At 38.6% G+C, this 25,572-nt stretch overlaps 1 protein-coding gene across 18 annotated transcripts in view; it reads left to right on the plus strand.

Moving 5' to 3' along the window:
- Positions 1–25,572, plus strand: part of FBXW11 (F-box and WD repeat domain containing 11) — a 137,718-nt gene that overhangs the window by 13,337 nt on the left and 98,809 nt on the right. For 4 of the 18 annotated variants that reach the window (XM_005284091.5, XM_005284089.5, XM_065555885.1 and 1 more), the window contains 2 exons: positions 8,663–8,764; positions 18,951–19,034. The exons of 5 other annotated variants lie outside the window; for them this stretch is intronic. In XM_005284091.5, coding sequence (XP_005284148.1) covers positions 8,714–8,764; positions 18,951–19,034 — 135 coding nt within the window. In that variant the 5' untranslated portion in view covers positions 8,663–8,713. Of the gene's footprint in view, positions 1–3,874; positions 4,163–5,659; positions 5,763–8,662; positions 8,765–18,950; positions 19,035–25,572 lie in introns of those variants that run through there. 9 more of the 18 variants (XM_042850766.2, XM_005284093.5, XM_065555889.1 and 6 more) reach the window with 5 other exon arrangements.

A 25,572-nucleotide genomic window follows, 5' to 3' on the forward strand; every position in this document is an offset into this window, starting at 1 on the left:
AAATTGGAGAAGATCACATGTTGTGGGTTTTTTGGGTCCCATGAACCTCAGTAGTTGAACCTAGTTCTGGAATTACAATGGGGAATATGTTACTGATGGCATATTTGGTAGTCCCCATCTGTTCTTTTTTTAAAACCATGAAAATTCAACAGTGAGCCTGACATGGTTTTTGAAAAATGAAGAAATCAAAATAGGGAAACTACATTTCTGGTTGCCTTATGCAAACCATTTAAAATAAAAATTTAAAAATTGAATCAGAAAATGAGCTGTTCTTGCAAATCAAGAGTACCGTAGTCACTTGACTTTATGGGATTTTAATACACATTGGTTTGTATGAAATTATATTCAATTTTTGGAAGATAAAAAAGGATTATTCATATTGAAGTGAGTGGCTCTACTTGCTTTGTAAAGTTAACCACATATATAAGTGTTTGAAGGTGTAGGGCCTAAGTTTTGTCCAGTATTTAAATCTTGTACAAATAGTGGAAATGCTTTCACAATTTTTTAAAGTTACAGTGTGTTTAAACTTTTTCCTGCAGTATTTGAAACCTGAAAGTGAAACCCTACTTTATAATGTGCTAAACTGATGCTTTAATTTGACCAATTTTGCAAATGTTAAAATTACACTCTACCTTGTGTGCAAGACTGTTAGAACATGTTAGTTATCAAGTGTTAGCACACCTTTAAATCCTAACATAGACAAGCCCATTGATGAGAGATCCTGAGCCTGCTCTTTAACTCTACCATTACTTCTAAGACCATTTTCAAACATAATTTTCTAATTGCCTAACTGCTATGCAGTAAGTCTTTGCTAGTCCTCTGACAACTCCCCACATCCACTTTCCACCTTTCATCTTATTTCTCAGACCTGATACACTGTTAGCATGCTGTGCTACTGTTTCCAGACAGGTAGGTGACACCACTCTTTCTGGTGTCTGAGAGAGTAGAAAGTAAGGTACTGCTTTTCATTTTGTCCTTCCAAAAAGACTATTTTAATGTAACAGAGCTGATTTGCCAGTCTAGAAGGGAACATAACTTTTTTGAATTTTCAGAACACCATTAGAGATGGGGTGCCTGTGTGTTAGGGAAAGTAAGTTTAATTTAGATGTAATATATGTTGGAAAATACAGCTTTGTCTCAATCAGTTAATATCATTTAGTGACACTGATGTAATTGTATTAGTGTTTTCTCTGGTAGTCCTCTTAGGTCTTTATGAAAACAAGATATTGCATCTCATGAGTCTTTTCCTGGTGAACAAATTAAAATGGAGTAAGATTTTTTTTTTTATGCTCAAGGAAAAGCACTTAAATCTCTCCCCCACTGAATTTATACTCCTTTTGTAGCAAATATGTACTTTGATCTTCAGGAACAAAGTGGGACGGCAGTATTGATCACCCTTGTGTGAATTCATATAGTCCTGTGTAGAAGAACTGTTTGGTAAAAGGGAGAACTTGTTTAATAGATCAAATTTCTTTCTATTTATAGCTTACTTTTAAACTAACTTATTAATGAATTTGTAAGAATCTTCCCAAAGTTCAAGGAAATTATACACAGATATTGAATGACAATTGGAAAGCTGTATCACTGGGTTGATTTTTGAATGCCTGTTACTTGGTTTAACTGGACTATTATCTAATGGACGAGAGACTCAGTGATCAGTTTCTTGAATCTTTTTAGCACTTTAAACAATAAAGAAATGACCAAAACTTTCACAAAGTCTTTAAGATGAATTTGGTTGATTGCAACAGAGTAGGTATGCGCTGACTTCTGAGAAACTCAATCTTAAAGTATTTTAGTTAATCTCAAGTTCTAAAATGGAAAAGTAAATTGACTTTGTTGTACAAAGAGAGTTTCTTGACTTGTGAATAAAATGAGAAAGTAACTAAATGCCCTTCCTGGGTTGAACTAGAACTTTGATTTCATAACATGCATTTGGTACCTCATATGATTTAGAAATATTGTAAACATGATATTCAGGCTACATTCGATTTAGAATGTAGACACTTCGGACTAGATACACCAGTTGTGTTTTGTTTAGGAGTAGGTGGTGATATGATACCACTATTCCAAAAAATATTTTCTGGAGACTCTGTGCTTACACTGCATGTGCACAAGAGAACTTGGTTTTGATATTAAAGGGGAAGTGGTACTGTTGGTACCAAAGTACTGTTGGTCTGACACAAATTGTCTTGCATTTTAGAACATTTTAATAGAAATAGGTTGCACAAGACATCCTGAACTGTGTGTGTATTTAAGTGCACAGCATAAAAGAATGCATCATTATCAAGCCAAGCTGCTACTTGTGAAACACGGTTACTCCTATCGCATGCAAGTCTCACACTTTATTTCCGCTAAATATTCACAACTTATAAGCATACTTTTCTAATAGAATTTGCACTCTTCCACCACATGCAAATCTTCAAATTACTTCTTCTCAATACCTACTAGTTCTGCTTATGACTATATTGGGTGAGTCATGTAAGTAAAGTAAAAATGCGAGATAAGGTCTGCATGATACCTCAGCTAGCTGAAGGGGATCGACTGCAGCTGGTGACTACTCCCTGCTGGGTGTAAAATACTGAAGGCCCTTGAATAGCATTATCACTTTACAATTTGTTCTGTGATTCATTGTTTTTTTTTTTTGGGGGGGGGGGAGGAGGGGTCTTAGAACCTAAATTAAAATTTGACTTGTGATCATGGAATTTCTTTCAGAAATGGTCATATCTTGTTTCCATTCACTAGGACAAAGCTTTCTTTTTAGTGACCCTTGTTAAGAGGACTAGGTGTAGACTACCAGCGAAGATGTCTTGTCTCTATCCCAGACCTAGAACTGCATTTTAAGTAGCAGCAGTTAACCCATGAGTCTTAATTTTCCAGTGCTGTGTGCTAATGCACATATATGCATTAAAGATTAGCAGAGGAAGCTCCAGTTCCACTATTGTTGAGGTTAAACCAAAGCAAATTAAACCTCACCAAGTTACAGAAGACTGTGATAACGTGTATCTCTTTTGTATCCACAAATCAAGGGAAAGCGAAGGCTTAACTTTTCCTACTGTAGCTTAAATGTTGCAAATATGGATCTCTATATGGGGAAATTCAGAATACTAGCTATTGATTGACTAATTTATTGGCACAAGAGAGTTGGCTAGGGATGGCATTTCAGACTCTGGTTTTAAATGGGACTCTTAACATAACTGAACGGACTTTTGGTTTAATTTTCTTTCTTACATTAAACTGTAAAAGAAGTTGACAGCCTGGGAATGTGGATAGATTGTATATAGACTGTTCACATACCTCTAGCTTAAAAAACCCAAACCTCTAAAAATGAGGTAGTGTGCTTTAGCTACTATTTAAACCTCATTTGATTTATTGTATCTTTATCTTTGTCATTTTAAAATACCAAAAGATCATGTCCATATTGGACTAAGTCAGTAAATTCTCATTTTGAAAGACAAAGCTGTTGTTTTTTGCATAGAAACAAATGTCCAAAACCCTAAATATTTTTCTGCCCTCTGGTACCTTGAGAGCTTAATTGATTAAAGTTGTGTAGTTTAAAAAAATCATCCCCAAGTTGGGACCTTCAATGCCAAGTTTATAATACTTATAAAATCTTCAACAAAAAGGAATTATTATAAAAATGTTGATACCCTTAACTGTAGCAGTATACTGTTACCACTGTTGGATACAGAATGAGTATTGGTTCCACTTTGGGGGACTTTTTTTTTTTTTTTTATATAGAGCTTTCCTTGAGCTATTCTAGGGGATGTTATTAAACAATCTGATAGTCACAACTGAATGATTGTGTAAAAGTTTCAGAAACATTCTGATCTCCCACTTTTAGATGAATTTTAATTTTTGACTTTTGAATCCAAAGGTTTTATTGACTTGGAGAGTTCTTTAACAAAAATAGCTGAAATCAAAATAGCACTGTTTGCATATAACCGCTGGTGCCCTAAACAACAAAGCTTACAAGGAAAGCAGTTTTCATCCTCCCCCTTAAGGATGCCACAGACAAATTCTGGTATAAATGGAAAGAGAGAAAATTTCCACATCATGAATCCTCATCTGAGAAGTCCTAACTGCCCACCTTTCAAGACATCACGAGATGTTCCAATCCTATTGTTTGCTGTGATGGGTCGTAGGGCAGCAAACACTTCTACAGGTAGCCTAATTTTATATTTAAAAAATTAAATATTAAGATCTTAAAGTGCCCCATCTGGTGTCAGACAGCCAAATTAGTTGATGATTGTTTATAGGAGGTTAACTGATTTTAATCACAGTGAAATGAATGTAGATCATTTTAGAAACATAGGACTTCTGAAAGATCAGAACAATGGTTGAACAATGCATTTTTCTGTCTCTGATACTGATCTATACCTGATGCTTGAAGAATAATATTGAGGAAAAGGGAACAATCCGTAAGCCCTATTACTCCCAAATAAAATAATTCACCTGGAAAATGTGACACGACTTAGGAGTGTGTGACTTCCTGACCAACCACCCCACACAAAGGTAATCATTTTATGCCTTGAAGCATGAGATTTGATTAGCCTTATCTTAGCCTACTTAACTCCAAATGTTGGTCATCACATCAGTTTCACTTATAAATGCATTTACAATTTGATTGTGACCATCTGTCAGTGAATTATGCAGAGGGCCTGTACGCTGTCAAGTATTTACTTGAACATTACATTTTTCAGCCACTAACTTTGAGTGACTTCTAAGCATAAAAGTGTCTGACCAATTTGTGATGTTGCTTTATAATAAATTATCCTATGAAGACCTATCAAACTGGTCTCCTTTCAGTCTAGTATCCCTAGTTCAGTGGTTCCCAAACTTGTTCCGCCGCTTGTGCAGGGAAAGCCCCTGGCGGGCCGGCCTGGTTTGTTTACCTGTTGCGTCCGCAGGTTCGGCTGATCGCGGCTCCCAGTGGCTGCGGTTCGTTGCTGCAGGCCAATGGGAGCTGCTGGAAGCGGCGGCCAGTATGTCCCTTGGCCCGCGTCGCTTCCAGCAGCTCCCATTGGTCTGGATCAGCGAACCGCGGCCACTGGGAGCCGTGATTGGCCGAACCTGCGGACGCGGCAGGTAAGTAAACTGGTCCGGCCTGCCAGGGGCTTTCCCTGAAAAAGCGGCGGAACAAGTTTGGGAACCACTGCCCTAGTTTTTTCAATCTCTTCTTTTGCAAGTCTTGCCATACTTTAACCCTTTTTGTTGCTCTCTCTAGAGCTTTGGAATTGCTGTGCTAGTAGCTAAGAGTATGAAACTATTTTCTGCAGTAAGAAACCTGAGTTGACTCAGCTGTGGAAATTTTCCCCCACGTTCTGGCCAATGATCCTGTTTTAATGTGCTGTACCCCTGCTATTGTGTTTAGTGTGTCTCATGTAGAGATGGCTCGTTGCTGCAGATTTTGGGATGCATTTAACTGTTAGGTGTTTTTAATAAGTACAGTGCTATACTATCTGGGCACCAAATAGTAAAATTAATAGTTGGCATTAAGTATGTCTAAGATGGACTCTGCTTCTGACCCAAGAAAGGAATGTTTACTTTTCCTTTTTTCCTGTGGTGGACAAATCTGACACGGTCTGAGATAAAGCCACCAAATTTACTTTTACTGTCCGTTATGCGTCTTCCTCTTCAGTCCTCCCTTTCTCTATCTTAGTTTGAGATCATCAGCTTTAGATCATCGCAGCTGTCTAAGGTCCTGTTGGGCTAAAATGTGGAAACTACCAGCTTAGATCCAAATTCTTACTAGAAAGCAAAAGGTAAAACATCTTCATGTGTATTACATTGACTGTGATAGGTCTTCTGTCCTCCAGTTGTAGCTAGTGGGTCGCTACACCAGATCAAAAACACTTTTTTTGTTTTTTACTGAAGTACATAAATATTTCACTTGCATTTTCCTATTTTATTGTGAAATCTTATGTGCACTATTTGAAGCTGTCTCATGTTTAGTAAAGTATAATACTGCTATAGCTAAGAGTCTTAGTTTTTCCTTTATAAATCCCTTTATTCTGGAATTTGTAATACTGGAAGAAAAGGTTCCCATTTGGCTTAAACTTGGCATGAAAATAAACAATGTTTCTGCCGAATGGTTTAGCTAAATTGAAAGTTTATGAATTGCATGTGGCTCTCCAAAGCTTCATAGTCTTTTAATCATTTAATTAGAGCATTTTACAAACACAAATGTAGTAAATGATCTAGAAACTGGACTGACTCTTTCTTCAAATTAGTTGAGACTAAAATGACAAATTTTTAAAAAACTTTGTACTATACCTGAGATGTTTACGAACTTGCTTCAATCACTAACATACAGTGACATGCTTCATGACATTGAAGTATATATGCCAAAAATCAGTATTTGAATTAAGTTTTTTCCCTCATATATGATCAGATGTATAAACCACTAAATAGGTCCACACTGTGATTAAAAAACCCATGGCACCGAGTCTCAGGGCTCGGGTCAGCTAACTCAGGCTCATGGGGTTTTCCCTGAGGGGCTATAAAATTGCAGTGTAGTTTCTCAGGCTCTGAGACGCCAACTGTGGAGAGGGCCTGAGAGCATGGGCTCCAGACCAAATCTGAATGTCTACATTGCACTTACATAGTCCCACAGCCTGAGCCAGCTGACATGGGCCAGCTGTGGTTGTGTGTAGTTCACCAAGCTACCTGAGAATTTTTGGAGAAGCCACTAAGCCAGAGAGTGGAGTTGCAGGTGAACAGCAAACTTTGTGTGTTAAGTTTAATGCCTATCATATTTATTAGAATGAGTGTTTAGATTTAAAGATAACACACTTTTATTCTAAAATACTTTTGAAAATTTTAACTCACTTGCCAATATTTTCTGAGATTAGGATTCTGAGCTTCCCCTACTATAGCCAATGAATCGCTTAAAATAGTTTGGGAAGTGAAGCTTTAGATGGGGGTACATCAGCTATTGTGGGGCAAAGATAGGCTTCCAGACTTGAAATTTGGTAGGTAAGTGAAAATCACCTTTTTTCAAATTTTAAATATGAACTTTCCAAAAACTAAATACAAGGTTATACGATTATGCTTGGGTATTGAAGGCAAATTTATTTTAACTTCTTTGGAGTAGTAACATTTTTAGTTTTACATCTGTAAATGAGGTGTATGCATCTACTCAGTCATATCTTTTCAGGCACAGCCCAAATACATTCACGCTCATAGAGTAGAAGAGAAAATTTGAATAATTTCTGAGATTGGCCATAATCATGGTATTTTTGGCCTTTATAGTTTTTATTTTTTAGTACAGTGTAAACATTTTTAATTTTGAATGGAAAAACATAAGGGAACTTATTAAAACCATATTTTCTTATCTCTCTTGCTCTGGATTCCCCTTCTAAATATTGGCACAATAACTGCTTTTCAAAGGTTTTCATCTGTGGCCCCAGGCTGCTTTAACTTTGTACAAACTAATTTGGGAAGTTTTTAAATGCATTTGACTTGATGTTTGTAATAAAAGCTAAATAGGGCACTTGTGAATTTGAAAAGCCATTGAAAACTAAGACTGTGCCAATCTTAGAGTTGGGTTTACCTGCTGCTCAGTAGTGAATAATGGAATCCATTTTAATTACTCTTTCTGTATCTTAAGTGTACTGTACTGCTAAATCCTGAAAATTGACTCTGTGAAATATGGCATAATGAGATTCCAAAGTTTGTGTGACTTCCACATCACATTTCCCCAGTTTGCAAGTAAAAAGACTCTTCTAACCACCAAAAACTTGGAATCTGGTAGCTGAGCTCATTTTTTCCGGCTTGTCATTAACAGTAATCTTCCCTCATTTAGGCCTATTGTGGAACACTGTTTTTTGTCAGTAACTCATTCAATAAGTAACAGCACATGTATAACTGAGAGCAGAATTTTGCCCTGCAGTTTGTACTTTTGTTTTTAAAAACATTTATATTTGAGGAAGAATAAAATTCAGCTCTTTCCTTGGGCTTCTTTTTATTAGAAAATGTGGTCAAATTAGAACATGACTGTAAGTGGTTGTATTAACTAACATGATGTTTAAAGAAGACTTTGCAGTACAGTATAAACAGAGGCAAGTCGTGTTTGACATAGTCACATGGGTGAACCTAAAGTCTGACTTAAATCTTGTGCAATACCATGTTAGTTTAATCCAGCTCCTCAAGTTTGTATGCTAATGACGCCTCCTTTTCTAGTGAAGACAAGCCCATAGTTCTGTGTCCTAGGACAATGCAAAATTAAATTGTCAAAATTTACACTAAAACAAGCAAGTATGACTGACTGAATACCCACAGGAAGCAGATTAAGAAGGTGCCACTTTTATCTAGTCACTTTTCTGACAATAACAATGCTTGAATGCAAGATTCTGAACTTATTCAAGAGCAGAATATGTTGAAAATGAATTATGACAATTGATATCGTGCATCATAGGCTAAAATATTTGAGTAGGTGCTAGGAGAGAGCAGTTGGGTAAATCAACTCGTTAGGCTTCATGTGATAAGATAACATTTTAAAAGAATCTTCAGTAGTTGTTTTGTTGTTGGCCCCTAACCGTTGATTAACATAGAAGTAAACAAATACGTATCCACTTTAACATACTAATGAGTTGCCTGCATTAAGTGATTTGTTGTGGCATCTAACTGCTTCTTCTCTTCCTTCCTTTTTGTCACCCTGCAGTGTTCTGTGCCAAGGTCTTTGTGGCTAGGCTGCTCCAACCTGGTAGAGAGCATGTGCGCACTGAGATGCCTGCAGAGCATGCCCAGTGTCAGATGTCTCCAGGTGCCTTTCTTCTTTCTTGTTGTAAATGTGTTATGCGTATACTGTGAACATTGTTAAACTCTCTCAGGGCTCTGTTTAATCTAATTGTTAAGTCTGCTAAACGTTTTTTGTGCATCCTTCTCTGAATTCTTCTACTTAACTGTTTTGTAGGAGTCATTTAGAGAGCTCTGTGTGAACTTGATTATTTTTTCAGTGGGGGGTGGTGAGCTTTTGTGTTTATTGCCTGAAGTTGTGATACAAATAGTATAGTTGTGCATGTTGCCTGTTACATTTTGCTTTTTCATTTTTGGTTTAAAAACTTGTTTTAATGAGCTTTGTCAATTCTTTTAAAAACTACTTGCAATGTCCTAAATGGCCTATAATACAATTTTTGATTTTTCATTCAGGGGAAGAGATTTTTACTAGTATGGTCCTGGTTACATCATTAAGTTACCATCATTGTGCATGTTTGAATACAGAACAGTTTTGTTAGCAGAAAGTCCTAGAGCTCTTTTGACTTATTTATTTATATAGTTCTTGATTTTAGAAAAGATAATACGGTAAAGATGGGAGCTCCTATAAATGCAAGACCAATAAATCTTAAATTCCTTTGCTTTTCATTTTTAGTAAATGGTGTAAATCAATCCTGCCTAATTTATAGGCAGTGACTGGAGGGGGGGAGAATTTCTGTTTCCAATTGTTTGCGCAGAGCAAGTTTACAAAATAGCAAATTAAAAAGTCTGTATTTTTGGTACTAGTGAAATGTTTTGAATCCATAAGAAACATAGCTTGGAAAATAAATACAGAGCATGTATATTTTCTTAAGTACTATACACTAATACATAAAATATTTAACAGTGCAAATATATACTGTCAGTATCTCTCCTCTATCTGTATTTTTAAAATATTAATAGGAGAATTCAGTGGTGCAACCTGTTTCATGTGCACAGGAATTTAAGACTGGAAGGAATTGTTTTTGTGAATAGAAGTCTTAGCAGTTCAGATTCTGTTTGAATTTAAGTGAACCAACCAACTGTGAACACCCTTCAGTGAAATAAGAATCTTTCTGAAAATGACCTCTTATTTCAAGAAACCATCTTTTTTTTTTTTTTTAGTTCTGGCAGATTTGAGGTTTTCATTTTAAAGTTTCAAAATGCTTCCATCTCAATACAAATGTAAACGATAACAGGAAAACTCAAATATTACTTTGTTTCAGAAGACTTGTGTTTGAAAGCATTGCTAATAAACCAAATGTAAAAGTTAGAGAATTTTCTTCCCTGTTATGTGTCTAGGATTGGATAGCATAATCCAAGACGTATTAACATTGTAAAATTTAACCACAGGTTGACTGAAATGGAAATTCCAATCCATAGTGTTATGGTGCTTGAGTTGTTGTATTCATGATTTGGCTTTAATACAAGCCAGTCTCCACCTTATCCCATACCCACGATATACCCTGAAGTAGGAGGAAATATTTTTTTGTATTGTAATGTAAAATGAGAGATTAACAGCAGGGGTTCTCAATTTTTCCATGTGGGACCCCAAAATCAGCTGCATGTTTTTGTCATGACCATAGTCCTTTAGTTACACACGCAATCCGTTGTGACTGTGAAGTATTGTGGAATTTGGTTCACAGCAAGAAATATTGTTGGTTTTGTGAAGGGGCTGGTAGGCAATGGTGAGGGAGATGAAATCTGCTGGGGTGGTGTAAGTTAGTGGTGGGTTCTGTGGACTAGTATTGTTTTAAGGCTTGTTAGAAGGTGGTAGTGAATAGGGTTTAGGAAGTGGTTGACTGCTGTGAGCAGTGGGGCTGAGGCAGCTGCCTGTTTAGCACCTTTAAATAGTATTCCTCATAGTTGGTAGAGCTGCTCCTCTTCCCTTAGTTCACCAGCTTCTGAGAGGCCTTTGATGTCACAACCTTCAGCCACCCTCGTGACCCACTTTGAGAAGTTTGGGTTTCAGAATGGGAGGGTTTTCTAAAGCAGCACTTACCCTACTGGACTCTTTAAGATACCAGTTTACTGGGCTGCAGATCTCAAGGAGAAACTATTGCAGGATTCCCACATGGTTGCAGAAGTAAACTTTCAGAAATACAGCCAACCTAGCTGATAAGTCCAAATTGCATGTTATTCCACACAGGGTTTACACTCATTCACTCATAGCAGACTTAAGATTCAGATATTGCAAGATATCCTTTACCATTGAATCTCAAATAGCTTCAAAGTTATCACAACCTCTTTGTAATCAGCTCTTCAGAAACTCCAGTCATCAGTCAGTATGTTCAAAAAATCAACTTAGCCTTGTGGTGTTCCCCATAATTTAATTTTTATTAAAGCAATTCACAATATCAATACAAGAATGCAAATGAGATGTCCAGTGGATATCATTGCTAATAAATATACAAAATCAGAGCTATTACTAGATAACCTTTCTTAGTGTCATCTGACATCTAGATGATATGGTGCTCTATAAATTCTACAGATAGAAATTTAGACTAGAGGAGAATGTGTATTAGCTTGTGCGCAGTACATTCATTATATTGGACATTCACTTTGGCCATGTTTCTTTTTATGCTATAGTTCACCACTAAAGGAGCGTGTTAAGAAATACAGTATATTGTCACATTGGAATCTGGAAATCTGTGCTATATCGTTGATGTGATATGCTATAATTCTGCAAGATAGTAGCTAGTGAATCTGTGATGTCTGGACATGCATCATGAAACACTTAAAACATTTCTCAATTTGTGATACTTTGTGAGCTCTCATCTAAGTTTGTTTTAATTTTAGCTGCCATGTCAAATAGTCATTACATGTAACTGCAGTGAAATGTTTGTGTCAGAGCGCACCATGCACAGGGTGTGTTAAGTATCAGTTAGTCTTAGCAGATGGCACTAATAAGATTCAATAATGTGTGAACGTTCAGATTCCATCTCCACTGATAGGATTATTGTGAAGTTGTCCAGAGTGGGTTCAGCATTGTATGTAGGGATAGAAACGTTTTTACAGTGCCTGATTCCTGTCTCAACTCTGGAGATCTACTCTGTAGAAATTCCTCCCTGGCATTAGTCCCGTATGTTGCAACTTCTGAGCTTGAGCATTCACTCAGTATCTTTCTGTTCTGGATGAGCTCTGTTGACAGTTTGTGTAGAAAGTGTGTGGTATAGTTCAGTGGGAGCTGTAAATAGCATAAGATTTGGCACGGTCCTGTTTAAGGATCACAGACCATTCACATTTGATCCAAAACATAAATTTCTGGAAAAGCCAGCTTTTACAAAATCATGACCAGTGGTATGCACCCACAATTTAAAAAAAAACCCAAAGAAACAAAAAACATGGACATTTGCTTTTAAACAAGTAATTCCCCTTTGATGTCTCCAACCCAAATACTGCCACGCTGGGAATCGGAAAGTGAAACTGACTTTGTTCTTTCTTGGATGATAGCAGATGCATTAATTGTCCTTCACTTTTTCTAAAGGCTAGATGTCTAAGTTGTTTTAAAAATCAGTGTTCAGGTAAAAAGAATAGAGTATGTACACTAGCAGCGCTTCATGTCCCCATAGGACAAATAAAAGTAGGGCAATGACTAACTGCACTTTCAGAAGGAGAAGTAAAAGGTTTCTTCATTCACTGATGTACATAGGATTTACACAGGTAACTCCTATTTGCATTATGTGCACAAAAACCTCCTGCATTGATGAGAGAATAGACCAGAATGCGGAAGACGTGAATACTCAGTGGCTTGGGATTTAAGAATGACTTCAGTGAGCCCTCATTGAATCTTTGACCTTTTCAAATTGTGTAATGCTTCAAAAGTAAAGTATGAGCAGCTTAAAAGATGAATCCTGATTTACTCTGACCTTAGTTTGCATAATGAAAAATGTCATTAGCATTCATAAAATTAACCAGACCCTCTTCAAATCCAGCCATAGGATTTGACCAAATGTCCTCTGAAGCCAGTGAATTGGATATTATTCTCCAAATGAGAGCTGACCATTGTTAATCTATTTGCTGTGCTTTTTTCATGCAGGCAAATTTATTGTTTTTAATTGTTACGACATGCTAGTCAGGCACCTTCAGTCTGTCATTGATTCAACTTGGAAAATCCACAATCAGTGTATATGTGAAAAAATTATATTTTGCCAACATGCATTATTTTGCATTTCTGCAAGCTGAGTTCTGTACCATGCTACTCTATTGTTCAAAACATTTAAAATCATTTGGAGATTTTCAGTCACATTTACTAACTGAAATACTGTCATCTGATGCTTATTATTAAGATGGGTATATTAGAAATGCCTTATGTACGTACTTGCGTGTCCGTTATAAATATTGGGGCCCCATTTTCTTGGCCACTTTACAAGCTTAAAATAGACTGTCCATGCACCCAAAATGCTTACCATCTAGAGGTGTTATCCTGGACTTGAATCCACACAGGTGGACTCTTGCACCTGTGCAAAACTTTAGTTTTGACTTCAGTTGTTCCTCTGGCATGGATCTGATTGCAGAATCCAGGACCTAAATGAGAGATCAGTACACTTGACCTACTTGTGTTGAGCCACTAGTTCTATTTCTGGTTGTATAACATAGTAGTTAATGTAAGAATATCCAGAATTTGGGGAATTTATCTTAGTCTTGAAAATTTTACCTGATGCCTTCTCCAAAGCCATGCTCCTGAATTGTAAAGGGTAAAATATTATGTACTGTATTTAATTGTAACTCAGTTTTCTATTTCATTATTTTAAAATAATCTAACTTTACAAAGGCTAGTACAACAGCAACAAGACCTCATAAGTATTCAAATTTCAAGAAATATATTTGTAGATTAGCAAGAGCTGGTCAAAAACACAAAAAGTACTTAACTATCCGATCAGTATTCCTTCCCACGGCTATGCTCACTGTGCATCCACACACAAGGCTTGGAAACTTAAACAGATGCTTCAGAGGGCTAAACTTACTAACCATGAGCAGATAAGGAATCCAAGGAGGGCCAATGCCCATGTGAAATCCAGCTTGCCTCTCCAAGATTCCAGAAAGGGGAGGGTGGTAGGATCCTATCTGGGGATTTCGTGTGGATCCTGCGCAGGTGCTCCAAATTTTATATCAGCCTCCATCCCTTCCAACAGGGGATCTCCAATACAGTATCCCTCCCCATACCTTAATTTTTGGGTTTTCCACCCCTGACAATGGCTTTATTGTCTGCCTCACAATTAATTGCCTCACAATCTGTGGGACTCATTACCACGGCATGGTGTGATGGCCAAAAGTATAGTTGGGTTCAAAAAAGTACTATAGTTCATGGAGGATAGGTCTATCAATGGCTATTAGCCATGATGGTCAGGGATGTAACGCCATGTTCGGGGGGCGACTCTAAACCTCTGACTGACAAAGCCAGGAGGGGAAGACTGGTGAATCTCTCCAAAATTGGCCTGTTTTGTATACTCCCCTTTAAAGCTCTGCGACTGACCAATATCAGAGACAGGGCTAGATGGAGCAATGGTTTGCCATATCAGATCCGTTTTATGTTCTCTGCTATTAAAGCCTTCCCAAGCAGCAGCAGAATAAAACTGACTCAATTCTTGTTGGTTTCATTGCTGTCCAAGCATGTTCTGAATATCCATGAACACTGGCAAGGCCCACTGGGAAGTTACGAGCAGCAGCAGGGGTAATGGAGAAATTTACGTGTATTGTTAGGAAGATGATACTACATTGATTTACACTCAGTTCACATTTGGACGTTTTCTTCACAGTAGTAAGGTCTAGAAAGCTAAATGGACTCTTAAATTGTGTAGAAGTTGATACTTTCCTGGTAAAGCTTTCTACTTGCCCTGAGCAATTTGGATTTTTTGTATTTAATACATAGAGTATTTTGTAAAGCAAATGAAAGCTTAGTAGTGTGAAAATTCAGCACCATCACTCTTAAAACAAAGTAGAGAGTCTGCTTTTTTGTTAAACAACAAAATGCAATTTAGTATTCACTTACCTAAGCTCCCTTTTGGTGGTATTTCATAACAAAAATAGCTTCCCAAAATAATAATGTGGTATTTGGGTCTGTTATTCAAACACCAAATGTTAGTACAAATAACACTGGTCTACAATTTTTGAGAAATCGTCTGCTTCAGAGATAAAATGTGCTGCTATTATGTATTTTGATGTGCTGAATTCAAATATGACAATTAAAACAACTGATTGGCTACTGTTTCTAAGATACTTAAGTTTTTACATTTTATGTCTATGTATATTGTGTAGATAGAGTTTTAATCATAAATTGTAAACCTAGGTCTTTTCATGTGTTTATGGTTGCTTTACATGATAATATTTCACCTGTCCTGTTTATGTAACACTTTAAAAATCAGCAAAAGGGTTATATAAGTAAAATTTATTATGAAACAAAAGGCAAAAAACTATTATGTACATAGTTTAGTCCTATTCAGTGTCTACTCGGCGCTTCTTGGCTTGTCTCTTGTATTCATTAAGTGGAGCATCTCTTGTCACTGTCCAGCAATAGTCTGCAAGCATTGATGGGCTCCATTTGCCCTGATAGCATTTCTCCATTGTTGCAATGTCCTGGTGAAATCGCTCGCCGTGCTCGTCGCTCACTGCTCTGCAGTTCGGTGGAAAAAAATCTAGATGAGAGTGCAAAAAATGTATCTTTAGTGACATGTTGCAACCAAGGCTTTTGTATGCCTTGAGGAGGTTTTCCACCAACAACCTGTAGTTGTCTGCTTTGTTGTTTCCGAGAAAATTTATTGCCACTAACTGGAAGGCTTTCCATGCCGTCTTTTCCTTGCCACGCAGTGCATGGTCAAATGCATCATCTCGAAGAAGTTCACGAATCTGAGGACCAACAAAAGACACCTTCCTTTATCTTAGCTTCACTTAACCTTGGAAATTTTCCACGGAGGTACTTGAAAGCTGTTTGTTTTTTGTCAATGGCCTTGACAAAGTTCTTCATCAGACCCAGCTTGATGTGTAAGGGTGGTAACAAAATCTTCCTTGATTCAACAAGTGGTGGATGCTGAACACTTTTCCTCCCAGGCTCCAATGACTGTCGGAGTGGCCAGTCTTTCTTGATGTAGTGGAAATCTCTTGCACGACTATCCCATTCGCAGAGAAAACAGCAGTACTTTGTGTATCCAGTCTGCAGACCAAGCAAGAGAGCAGCAACCTTCAAATCGCCACAAAGCTGCCACTGATGTTGGTCATAGTTTATGCACCTCAAAAGTTGTTTCATGTTGTCATAGGTTTCCTTCATATGGACAGCATGACCAACTGGAATTGATGGCAAAACATTGCCATTATGCAGTAAAACAGCTTTAAGACTCGTCTTCGATGAATCAATGAACCGACTCCACTCATCTGGATCGTGAACGATGTTGAGGGCTGCCATCACACCATCGATGTTGTTGCAGGCTACAAGATCACCTTCCATGAAGAAGTATGGGACAAGATCCTTTTGATGGTCACGGAACATGGAAACCCTAATATCACCTGCCAGGAGATTCCACTGCTGTAGTCTGGAGCCCAACAGCTCTGCCTTACTCTTGGGTAGTTCCAAATCCCTGACAAGGTCATTCAGTTCACCTTGTGTTATGAGGTGTGGTTCAGAGGAGGAGGATGGGAGAAAATGTGGGTCCTGTGACATTGATGGTTCAGGACCAGAAGTTTCATCCTCTTCCTCTTCCTCGTCTGACTCAAGTGAGAATGATTCTGGTGTATCAGGAACCTGCAGTCCTTCTCCGTGGGGTACTGGGCGTATAGCTGATGGAATGTTTGGATAATGCACAGTCCACTTTTTCTTCTTTGACACACCTTTCCCAACTGGAGGCACCATGCAGAAGTAACAATTGCTGGTATGATCTGTTGGCTCTCTCCAAATCATTGGCACTGCAAAAGGCATAGATTTCCTGTTCAACCACTGGCGAAGATTTGTTGCACAAGTGTTGCAGCATATGTGTGGGGCCCACCTCTTGTCCTGATCTCCAATTTTGCAGCCAAAATAAAGGTGATAGGCTTTCTTAACCATAGTGGTTATACTGCGCTTTTGTGATGCAAAAGTCACTTCACCACAAACATAGCAGAAGTTATCTGCACTGTTCACACAAGTACGAGGCGTCTCTGCTCACTTTGGCTAAACAGAAATGTGTCCCTTTGCAAAATCAAACACTGACAAATAAGAGAGCACGGCACTGTATGATTTCTAGAGCTGATATAGGGCAATTTGTTCAGTAGAGTGATGTAAGCTTCGTTATGATTGCATCATCCATGACTTCTAGGAATAACATGATGCAATTCATATCATGTATGACGCAATACCAGCTTCAGATTGCATCATTCATTGTTTTGCCTAAAAAGCAAGTACTGTCCAAACCCAGTCATAGATTTATTCATAGATCCAGTCAAAGATGTGATGTAGTCATTTCTGGTTTAAATTGAGATACCTTCCCTTTATAACTCACTTATCCTCCGCCATTCCCAAGTCAAGGGTCGTCTATACTGACCCAATAGCATATCTTGAAAACTAGAGCCAATCAACAATTTTAAGCATCATTTTTGTTCTCAGTGACCCAGAATTAGTAAAGTTTGACTACATTTATTTCAGAAGCGTTTTGGCTGTAGAGCAGTGTAATGGAACTTTTCATACATTAATCATAACAAATATTCTTTCAGTTAAAAACGAAATACTGAGCTTTTCATTTGTGTCTGACAAAGTTTTATGAACATTAACTCTTACAACATATCTCTGAGCTAGAGATATGTTATCAAACCGATTTTAGACAGACCAGCTGAGGCACAGAGAGGTTACGTGGCTTGCCTAAAGATATACAGTGAGTTAGTGGAAGGTGGGGAACAGAAACCAGCCCTCTTGACTCAGTCCCTTACTGTGTCATTAGACAGGTTGCTTCGCTACAAACCCTCCTTCTATGCTTAATATTACAAGTTGGAAAGTGATAATTGGTGGTCTGTCACAGCTCAGTTTGTGTGCCTTTTCTGAAGTATTATTTTTGTGGTTGTGCAGTTTTAAGAAATAGGTTTCTATGAACATCCGGACAACTGAAGGAAAACTTATTAAACTGCCAGAGGCAGTTTCATGTTTAGATATTGAATTAGGACATAAAGTTCAATCCATGTAGTCACTCAGCATTATATATCCTGGCATCATCTTCTGATCCTAGTTTAATTAGAACCAGTCTTGTAGCAGCAACAAACCAAATCTAAAAAAAGCAACTTAATCAGGTGGCAGCAAAGAGTCCTGTGGCACTTTATAGACTAACAGACGTATTGGAGCATGAGCTTTCGTGAGTGAATACCCACTTCATCGGGTGCATGACATGCTTATGCTTCAATACAACTGTTAGTCTATGAGGTGCCACAGGACTCTTTGCTGCTTTTACAGATCCAGACTAACACGGCTACCCCTCTGATACTTAATCAGGTGGGTTGAATATGGTGTTAGAAGCCAAGCACTAGTGAGTAGTAATTTTGACTCTGCTAATGATTCCCTCCAGGGCCTCGAGCAGATCATAAAATATTTTTTTTCATTTTGATAGGTAAGAATTATCATTCATTTTACACACCTTGAGGGTTTTGTGAGAATTAAATATTGAAATGCTGATTATCGTTGTTTACATCTTCCTGCTATCAATATTAATCAAATCTGACTAGAATGTTCAGATATAAATCTTAATTACAAGGCCAAAAACTAAAGCAAAGCTGCATGACCCTCCAAAAGTTGATGTAAATATTGCCTTGTTAGAGACAGTTATTTCTTCAAAGGGCAGATTATTAGATTTTGTGACTATAGCACCTCTCTTGCCTCTACCTACTTTCCATCTGAGCCTGGATGGAAAGTATTTAAACACTTACCTATCAGTAAGATTCAGACCTGAAGGAACTACTGCATTAGATTTTTTTCAGCTGCTGCCTCTGTATCCAACTTATTCCTAGACTCTGTTTCACTTCCAGACCAAGAGCAGTTAATGAAACAGCCAGAAAATAGCTCTGAGATTAGGTCCTGATAGGCATGCATCCAGACAGATTTTTTTTTTTTTAAATAGACCTTGGATAGGATTACTGGGGAACTCCTTGACAAAGGAGTGTTTTGAGGTGGCAGATGAAGATCTGTCCCATTTTCTAGGCAACAGGGGAGAATTTAGATCTTACAGAAGTAAGCATCCCTTCTAAGGCTATGTTTCAAAATTCCACAGATCATAGGTGCTGTTCCTGAGGACAGTAGACCAGGACACGTGGCAGACCTAGCTTCAACAGACAACCATTTTGCAACAAAAACAGTGAGTAATGCCCTCCATCTTTCAGAGGACTTGGGGCCTTTCTGAAACAGAGTCTTCTGATATTCAGAAACTGTGCCTTCACCTTTTTGGTAAGATGGGAGATGTACAGCCTTTGCTGGCCATTTCCCATAAAATTTCAAAGATCTACAAAACAAACCTGTTCCATTTCCTGTCTTCCCAGATAAATACTTCAAAATGGGTTTAAATTCATCAATCTTGAAGAGGGAATGCTACCAAAGGACTTATTCATCTTTCTTTTGCTGCCCAGGCAGTCTGGCAGAATTGAGCAGTTATGGTCCTGAAGTCAATGAACAAATATTGCAGGAAACTAAAATTTAGAATGGGAAGACTGAAATTCTGAAATGGATACTGTCTCTTAGGACACATAATTAAACACCTGTCAATGTAAGGGAAAGTATCAGAGGGGTAGCTGTGTTAGTCTGTATCCACAAAAACAACGAGGAGTCCGGTGGCACCTTAAAGACTAAGATTTATTTGGGCATAAGCTTTCGTGGGTAAAAAAAAACTTCAGATGCATGGACTGAAAATTACAGATGCAGGCATAAATATACTGACACGCGAAGAGAAGGGAGTTACGTTACAAGTGGAGAGCCAGTGTTGATAGGGCCAATTCAATCAGGGTGGATGTGGTCCACTCCCAATAATTGATGAGGATGTGTATTGACAACATTAACATAGATCAAAGTCCATAGATGATCTTTACTATAGTGGGCAGTAGAAATCTTTGAAGACACCTCTTTACATTCGTAAAGCAAGATCTGATTTGACCTGCAGTTATCTCCTGAGATCTTCGAAGGACCTTTTCAAGTCAGGACTTTTAACGCGAATCTGGTTGCACCTGGCCAGCACGTTTGAATGGGGAGTTAATTTCTCTTAATTTATGCTGCAGGGCTGCTGGCTTTAGCAAGAGGCATCCTGGAATATAGATTCCCTGGAGCTTGGGGCTATCTGTCTGGCATTCCCTGAAAGATCATTTGAAACATCACCATCTTTTGATGATAATGGGCAATCCTTTCTTATGGCCTTTGAATCAATGAGGGCATCAGATCCTCTTGTCTGCACAAGAAAACAGTTTTCCTGCTCAAATGAGCTAAAAGATTTTTCTTACACGTGGAAGAAAAGCTCAGTTCTACAGATGATTGTTAAGTAGGCAGGAGGTGGAACCACCTGAGCCTTCCCTAGTGACATTTTAAATTGCTAACCTAGGAATTCTGAGTGCTCAGTTATGCACCTATTTACATCCAAGCAGTCCATCATGATTCACAGGTTCTACTCCATGAACAAGAACAAAGGAGGCGGTAGCTCTATATATCTTTTCGCAATGCTGGCCCAACAGCACTGCTTTATGCTTTATTCCATTCGCTCTCCTATCCAGAACAGTGTGGAAAAAGTTAAGGTCTCGGTGATTATAGTGATTATACTGGGCTTGGATTTCAGACATATTGCCCTTCCAGACAATCTTTGAAAAACTGCTGTTGATGGTCTTCCTCAAGGAAGTAGAGACTACTGTTATAGTAGCTGTCAGTCCATTAGGTGAAAAAAGGAGCAAATTAGTGAACATAGTCTACAGTTTTCTCAGAAATTGTAATTGATTTAATCATGGGTCTTCCTATGAGAACCTTTTTATGATTGTACTTAAACTGTAGGAACAGCACGTGGAATTAGATGATACATGCATCTTTAGTACATTTTTTTAGTGCTTTGCCCAATAGTGCATCCACCATTTCTCGAGAGACTGTTCACCAGTCTAATATCTCACTATAAGGATATCTATTTATGTTGAGTTGAAATTCTTTTAGTTTTGCCTTGTACTGATTTAAATCTCCCTTCTTAGAGAGTACACCCTTCAAATAAATTGGCTATATCCCTATCCCATAATAACTGTTTAGCCAAGATCTAAGTAGTTCTCTTAATCTTTCTGCCTCAGTTCCTTTTAGTCCTTTGTTTTGAACTCCATCTAATTTGTCTGCATTGTTCTGGGACAGAGATATCCAGAACTAAATGTAACGAAGATGCAGTGTCACCAGAGTTGTGTATAGAGACTATTTACTTCCATGCCCTGTGACATGTCTTTGTTTATATGGCTCCAAATTGCTTTGGCCTATTTTTGGCTAGATTAAGTTGCAAGCTCATGTCTAATTAGTCCACTGTTGTTTCCAAGTTCTTCAGCATTATTACTTCCCAGTTCACTTATTTCCAGCTGTAGCTGTTTGTTGACCTCCCCCCTCCCCAAATCCGGATTTGCCTAGCGTATTCTGAGCAGAATCTTTTTGTTTTGTTTTGTTACCTGTATTTCTGATCTCAGTAGGCCTATCATAGAATCATAGAATATCAGGGTTGGCAGGGACCTCAGGAGGTCATCTAGTCCAACCCCCTGTTCAAAGCAGGACCAATTCCCAACTAAATCATCCCAGCCAGGGCTTTGTCAAGCCTGAACTTAAAAACCTCTAAGGAAGGAGATTCCACCACCTCCCTAGGTAACCCATTCCAGTGCTTCACCGCCCTCCTAGTGAAAAAGTTTTTTCTAATATCCAACCTAAACCTCCCCAACTGCAACTTGAGACCATTACTCCTTGTTCTGTCATCAGGTACCACTGAGAAGAGTCTAGATCCATCCTCTTTGGAACCCCCTTTCAGGTAGTTGAAAGCAATTATCAAATCCCCCCCCATATTCTTCTCTTCTGCAGACTAAACAATCCCAGTTCCCTCAGCCTCTCCTCAGAAGTCATGTGCTCCAGCCCCCTAATCATTTTTGTTGCCCTCCGCTGGACTCTTTCCAATTTTTCCACATCCTTCTTGTAGTGTGGAGCCCAAAACTGGACACAGTACTCCAGATGAGGCCTCACCAATGTCGAATAGAGGGGAATGATCACGTCCCTCGATCTGCTGGCAATGCCCCTACTTATACAGCCCAAAATGCCGTTAGCCTTCTTGGCAACAAGGGCACACTGACTCATATCCAGCTTCTCATCCACTGTAACCCCTAGGTCCTTTTCTGCAGAACTGCTTCCTAGCCATTCGGTCCCTAGTCTGTAACAGTGAATGGGATTCTTCTGTCCTAAGTGCAGGACTCTGCACTTATCCTCTATGGTCAAGTGAAAAAATTCTCTAAGTTATGTCTGTCCTCCTCATGTTTGTAATACAGATTTCATTAACATACATTCCATCTTTTAAATTGTTGATGAAGATGTTAAATAACTTTGGATCTCTCAATGATCTCTGATAAAATACTAGACAACTCCCCCAGATTTGGTATATTGCCATTTACTATTGCTCTCTGTTTATAGACCTTCAGTCAGTTTACAGTTCGAGTGTGTTTGTGCCAGTGAACTCAAACTAATTTTGCATGTAAGATTTAATGAGATAGTATCAAATGCTTTATGAAAATCCAAAAATATGCTGTATCTTTGGAATTTTCAAAAGCAGTCAAGTTTGAAGTTTAAGAATATCTGCGTATATTATGTACCCAGAAACTCTCTTTATAATGTACACAGTGCTGACTCCATTTTCTTGTAGTTGGACAATTGACTTTTAGTGTGTGTGTGTGTGTGTGTGTGTGTGTGTGTAGTTGGAGAAAATACAAGTGACTAAACATCAGATTATTATGGGGCTAGGGTTTCTGTAATAGAACATGCGTTGTAATTTTGCATCTTCTGACACCAACTTTTTTTACTATAAAAATGTTGTAGTCTAATTGCAGCCCTTGCAATTTTGTTACCTTTGCAACCTCTTTGGGCGGGGTGGGTTGAGGGTGGGAGGGGAAGTGCTTCCTGATGTGTTGTGAAATTGTCTCTTGAGCCTAATCTGTTACTGTATGTTGATACTTATTTAATAAACAAATGTATAGTGTAGGACTAACAAGCCCATACTCTTCCTTTGCTCTGCGTTTCAGACCGAAGATCATACTAAGTGTTGTCAAAGCACTTCCTTCAGTGATTCTTTAAACATTTGTGATTCTATTCACTTAGGACTTTAAATAAATAAATCTATTTATTTTTAAGTAGAGGAGAGTGGTTATTTGCTCTACTTGTCTTAACATGTACCAAGTGTGTCCTTCTGCCCTAGCATCCTACTGTGAACTAAAGCATCCTCTTTAGTATAATTCCTGACCAAAAGAGCAGAGGTGCTGTTCTGTGATTTTTGTTTTAAAGTTAGGAAACCTTTTGCATTAACACTTGTATAAATTTTATATCTCAGTGTTTTCCCCAATGCTCTTTAAGTTTACAAATATTCTTACTGGGACAACGGCCAAATTTTGACCATTTGAGGGGACTGTCAGTAACTCGTTAGGGAGCTGAAAATCCTACCTAATTTGTATCAAATGGAGCAGATTGCATTCATCACCCTCTGTAGTATGCAGGTGCAGCAGGTAGAGACAGCACACTGGAACATGAGATGTGGCTAGGTTGTTCATATATAAATGTGAGCATTTCCGGATGATGTGTAGTCTTCACCATATAACCATCTTACAGGTGGTGGTAATTGCAATTGCCTTTGTTAGGGGGTGGGGTTTTTGGTTGCCTGGCAAACTGCTAATTTGTAAATTTCTGGGCAAAGTCTACCTATCTCGCCTGATGTAAGTAATTGTAAATTTACAAAGAATAACACTTGCACAAGCAGAACCAAGGATCTTTCAGTGGAGCTTCAACCTGCTTGCAGCTTTGAGAGCCTGTTAAGGACTTAGTTGTCTCCCTCTAAACAGCCTTCCAGTTTGCACTGCCTTTGCAGCTGTGAGTATGCAGACAGAGACCTCTTTGCTGCCTTTGAATTTTCTAAAATTTTTAGAAAATTCATTTACCAATTCAATAGTTGTTTTGTCATCTTTTTGCATGTAGGGCTGCTTTGTGTAGAGTTGTGTGCCTAGGGCAAGACTGTTTCTTTGACTCCCTACTGAGAAACTTCACTGTACTTCTCCTTTCTGCACCAGCCATTTTTCAATGTGCCAGGCCAAACAGAAGAATAAAAATAAACCAAAGATCGGCTCCTACAACTTATCCCCTTTCATAGAATGGGGTTCTGTCCACTTTCTTGCTACTAAGACCCAGGGCTTTCACCTTCTCTCAGCCTGGAAAGGACATGCCACTGAATCTGAAGAAGGAAGCCTCTACAGAAAAATGTACCACAGTTACTTTCTCAAGGACAGATCAGTGATCCATGAGTAGTTCTTCAAAACCAACACAAACTCCCGTAATGAGCCATTGTAGCTCCAGCAGATCAGTTCCAGCAAAAACCCGTCCCATCCCCCAAAAGAAGTAGTTATTACAAAGCAAAACTAGCCCAATACACTTAACAGCTACTGGGGAAGAGGCCTTTCCGCCCCGTCAACTCTCAGCCAGTAGTGTGCCAGTCACTGTATTGCTTAGGATCCTCTCAGCCAGACATTCAAATTCACACTCTCCCCATCCTGAATCAAGATTTACTAGAAGGAGGAGGTTCTTACTATCTGGTCTAGCCTCATATTCAGTGGTGTTACCATGAGATTTTCTCTCCTAGGTAAAGCGCCTTGTTTTTGAGATCCTCCCCAGTAATCCAGAGGCATCTTTTTCTCTGGTGTATGAAGAGGTCAGATCAGAGATTTTAAAGGACTACCCACCTAAATCTTCTGACTCCATTGAGGAAAAATTAGTGTATCTTGCATTTCTCTCCCTTTATGAATCCAGAAAAAGAATCTGCAAAAATAGTAGAAATAATTACAGGGCCAGTTGCCAGAGAAAATTGGTATAATACTGTTTCAACACTGGCATTCCACAGTCTGACTGGGATAACTAAAACTGAGGCATTAGCTAAAGGGGAGAGTGCAATTTATAAAATCCGAAGTAGGTTATCATTGTTCTTTGGGGCCTTCTTGGGACAAACTGCTGTGCAGGTCACAGAAAGGAAAACCAAAAGTAAAAGCACTAGGAAAAATGTGTACTCATCCTGAGAGGAAGTACAACTCTGTCATAGAGAAGGAAGAAATGCAGAACAGACTGTTTGCAGGTGTATTTTGAGACTGCTCTGCCCGAGAGGATTATTGCTGGTCTGTCACTTCCACAGGAGAAATCAAGAAGGAGCAGGAAGATAAGGCAGTGAAACAATGAAAGAAGAAATTCCCTTAGGATTTGAAACTGGACTCATACGTTACCCTGCATACACACTGGCGGATGTCCTACCAAAAGAACCCATGACAGAAGGATGGAATGCTCACTTGGGAGAAACTAGGAAGCAGCCTTGATGGCCCTACAAGCATTAATAGCGTCAGCTTGCTGTTCTGGGGCCATTCTTGGATGGACAGATGCTTTTTTGGATGCCCTACATTGTAAAGCTAAGAAAACTCAAAGGACTTAACAGGTAGTCTGGTTCAAAGTTTTTCTCAACTTACTGGATGCACTGCGGTTCTTGGGAAGGCCTTGCCATGTAGCGCTATCCTGTATGAGGTTTGAGCATTGGCCTGCTAAACCCAGGGTTGTGAGTTCAATCCTTGAGGGGGCCACTTAGGGATCTGCAGCAAAAATCAGTACTTGGTCCTGCTAATGAA

The sequence above is a fragment of the Chrysemys picta genome, chromosome 8 (genome assembly GCF_011386835.1).
Source record: "Chrysemys picta bellii isolate R12L10 chromosome 8, ASM1138683v2, whole genome shotgun sequence".
Classification (NCBI taxonomy): domain Eukaryota; kingdom Metazoa; phylum Chordata; order Testudines; family Emydidae; genus Chrysemys; species Chrysemys picta.